The 3,397-nt window shown below is 36.1% G+C and overlaps 1 protein-coding gene across 1 annotated transcript; it reads right to left on the bottom strand.

Annotated features, from left to right (window-relative positions):
- Window positions 1–330: 330 nt before the first annotated feature.
- On the bottom strand, window positions 331–1,840 carry LOC109827185 (protein FAR1-RELATED SEQUENCE 5-like). The gene is made up of 3 exons (XM_020394154.1): window positions 1,757–1,840; window positions 1,118–1,678; window positions 331–936 (listed from the first exon to the last, which is right to left on the bottom strand). The coding sequence occupies exons 1-3, from the start codon at window positions 1,838–1,840 to the stop codon at window positions 331–333; spliced, it is 1,251 nt and encodes a 416-aa protein (XP_020249743.1).
- Window positions 1,841–3,397: the final 1,557 nt, after the last annotated feature.

Below are 3,397 nucleotides of genomic sequence, written 5' to 3'. Positions count from 1 at the left end.
AGTGATATGGAGATTCAATATCAGTGAATCTAGATTCACTATGATGAATCTAGATTCAATATAGTTAGTCCAGAATCGCTTAACGCGAATTAAATTCAAACTGATGACTGCATACAACGACTTTATCATACCTGCTTAAATAATACAACTAATAATAATGGAATTCACATGCTATATGAGTAGATCTCAATTCAATATACTAACATGACACAACGTAACCATGTAATTAATAATCTAGTAAATATATGTAGTTAAGAATTACACAATTCAGCAATTTTAATAAGAAATATATTTCTAAACATGATTTTGAAACGAAATATGACAACTAAATTAAACATCACTCTGCTGTATTGTTTTCTTTAATGGGCATGTCCGTGCGTCATGGAAATCGATTTTTTTGCACATATTACACAGCCTTGGCACCTTCTTCTTCCGTTGACTAATTGATTTCTCATAATCACCAACAATTCTTCGTCCACGACCCTTGTTTCTACCTTCAATGGGAGGTTTAACGATCACTTCCGCTGGTATTTTTGAGCCAACAAAAAACTCCATTACATCATTTTTGTTCTGTGTGTCAGATTTCCAACTAGATTCACGCAAACTGTGCTTCAGCTCCTTCAACTTCCCTTCCAGGTAGTCAAGTCTCTCACCATCTAAACCTGCCAAACTCACACAGGATTGGAAATCATACCATATGTCATTCAACTTGTGATTTGTAACTTCAATTGCATTGCACTGTTCTGATATTTCCTTGAACTGCAATGAATGCCTCATCTCAGCACCTTTTGTCCATCGGTTCACAACAAGATGTCTTGGTATTTTTGTTACATCAGCTTGGTTCAGTGCAAAAAAACCATGTCTACATACTATACCCATTTTCTCAAACAGCCTACACGTACATTGCACGTCATTATTCAAGTAAGCGTGTTTCACCTAAAATTCAAAAAACAATGTATATTAGCACCGAATAAAAAAAGAAAATGACAAGCGAATGAAATGGTCACTGAATCTCGATTCAGTGGTGTGAATCGAGATTCACTTCGTTGAATCGCGATTCACTGCATTGAATCTGGATTCAATTTTTATTGTTTCAATCTCCATTATTAAGTTTTACCTCAAATATTTTTCCATGTCTCTTTTTGTCCTTTAAGGAAAAAATCTTCACACCATCTTCTTCTGATATACTGTTGATACTCATATCATAACAGGATGACATTATCTCTTTCTGTACCTCATAAAACATTGTTCGAGTGTACAACTCTGCTGCATCCCTCTCCAATAACAATGGCCCGTCCATTCTTGGCATCGACTTCGTTCCTTCATAGTTTAATCTTGCGTTTGTATGCCTTTGCTTCTCCATAGCACTCTCGTATCGGAGATAAAATTCTGTCAATGTGTCAGATCTACGGTTGAATTTGTCAAAAAAACTGTTCTCACTCTCTGATATTGATGTAGTACGCAATAAACCAGCCAATGGATCATCAGCATAATAGGCTGGAATCCATGACTCCCGAATGTTATACAGTTCACACAACCATTCATTACTTTCAAGCTTATATTCTTTCATAACATCTTTCCAACCTACTTCAAATGTTGCTGGATCTATATCTACACTCCAAATCAGTGCATTGATCTTCCTCTTGAAATCATCCATCTTCGAAATGCATTTTGCCAACTACAATATAAATATATAACGAAAGATTCAGTATTTATCTAATGAGGATTCATTATATTTGAATGCATGATTCATTACCTTTTGGTTAAATTTCTTCATTATGTGCCACATGCACAAGCGGTGACGTGCTTCTGTAAAGACAGTTGGTATAGCTTGCTTCATGGTAGGGCACTGATCTGTAACAATACACTTTGGCTCGCGAATCATGCATTTCATGAATACCTCAAAAATCCAGACATAGTTATCAATGTCCTCTTTAGCTATCAATCCTGCTGCAAATACAACACACTTCTTATAATTGTCGAGACCAGTAAATGGAACAAACTTCATGTTGTACCTATTGTATCACATACAAAAAATATAAGATTCACTATGATATATAATTACAATATTGAAAATAGTAAGAGATTAACTATAAAATCTTACTTGTTTGTGGAATATGTAGAGTCAAATGATATCACATCTCCAAATACATCGTAATTTCTTCGACCAATAACATCTGCCCAAAAAATGCGAGTTAATCGACCACCTTCATCGACTGCATAATCATAGAAAAATCCATCACTCATCTCCTTCTTATCCGTGAACTTCTCGATGATCATTTGAGCATCTCGATCACCAATATAAAGCTTCACATCCCTACTCCAATTTTTAAACTCGGTACAAGTAGCACCAACATTAGAATAACTTCCACACAACTCTTTAGCAAAGTTATATGTTTTGTTAGGCCCCATGTTGGCTTTTGCTCCATCAAATACAAGTTTCTTATGTGCGAGACCGAGAACTCTATTTGACTTCAAAAATTGTTTCCCACTACCGGAGACCAAAGAATGAGAATGCTCTTCAACAAATGAGAGAACATTATATCCTTTCAAACCATCAAACTTAAATACGACCTTAGCTTTGCAACCACATCTACTAGATACAGTTCTCCTTCTCTTTTTCAAAATGCTACTAGACTCATCAATATCAACATCCATCTTTGATTCATTGCTGCCAGCTCTACTGCAAACAATGTGTTTAAGAAGAACTGTACCGTCCTCATGTTTCTTCTCCGTATGCCGTCTGATCTCAAACCCACTTTTACGTCCATACTCTCGGTAAAACTCTATACCATCCTCTAGTGAGCGAAAGCTTTGGTTTAGATAAGGTTTAACTTCAGCTTCAACCCGAGGTTTCCAATACATACGGACAGCAACTAAAACAAACCCCACAACTAAAATTCTGAACTTTAACCAATTTTAACAAAAAAACTAACAGGATTGCAATTTCTAAAATATTTTAATAGAAACCCTAAAAAAGATTGCAAATTTTGAAAGATAATCCAACAAAACAAACAACCAAGATCGAGTATAAGAGAAACCCCAAGCTAAAACAAATCCTAGAACCAAGATCGCAACTTCAACAATTACCCTAAAAAGAAACCAAAATCAAATTGAAATTAAAGAAAAACGTGACGAACCGAGGGGGTGCTCGAGCATAACTGAATCGAGTCGATTCACCCAGTGAATCGCTATTTACAAAACTGAATCGAGTCGAATCACCCAGTGAATCGCGATTCACTCAACTGAATCGCGTAGATTCACCCAGTGAATCTCGATCCACTCAACTGAATCGCGATTCACTCAATTGAATCGAGTAGATTCACCTAGTGAATATCGATCCCCTCAACTGAATCGCGATTTACAAAACTGACTCGAGACGATTCATCCAGTGAAT

The sequence above is a fragment of the Asparagus officinalis genome, unplaced genomic scaffold (assembly GCF_001876935.1).
Source record: "Asparagus officinalis unplaced genomic scaffold, Aspof.V1 AsparagusV1_Un82, whole genome shotgun sequence".
Classification (NCBI taxonomy): domain Eukaryota; kingdom Viridiplantae; phylum Streptophyta; class Magnoliopsida; order Asparagales; family Asparagaceae; genus Asparagus; species Asparagus officinalis.
This window is presented reverse-complemented; position numbering and strand designations above follow the sequence as displayed.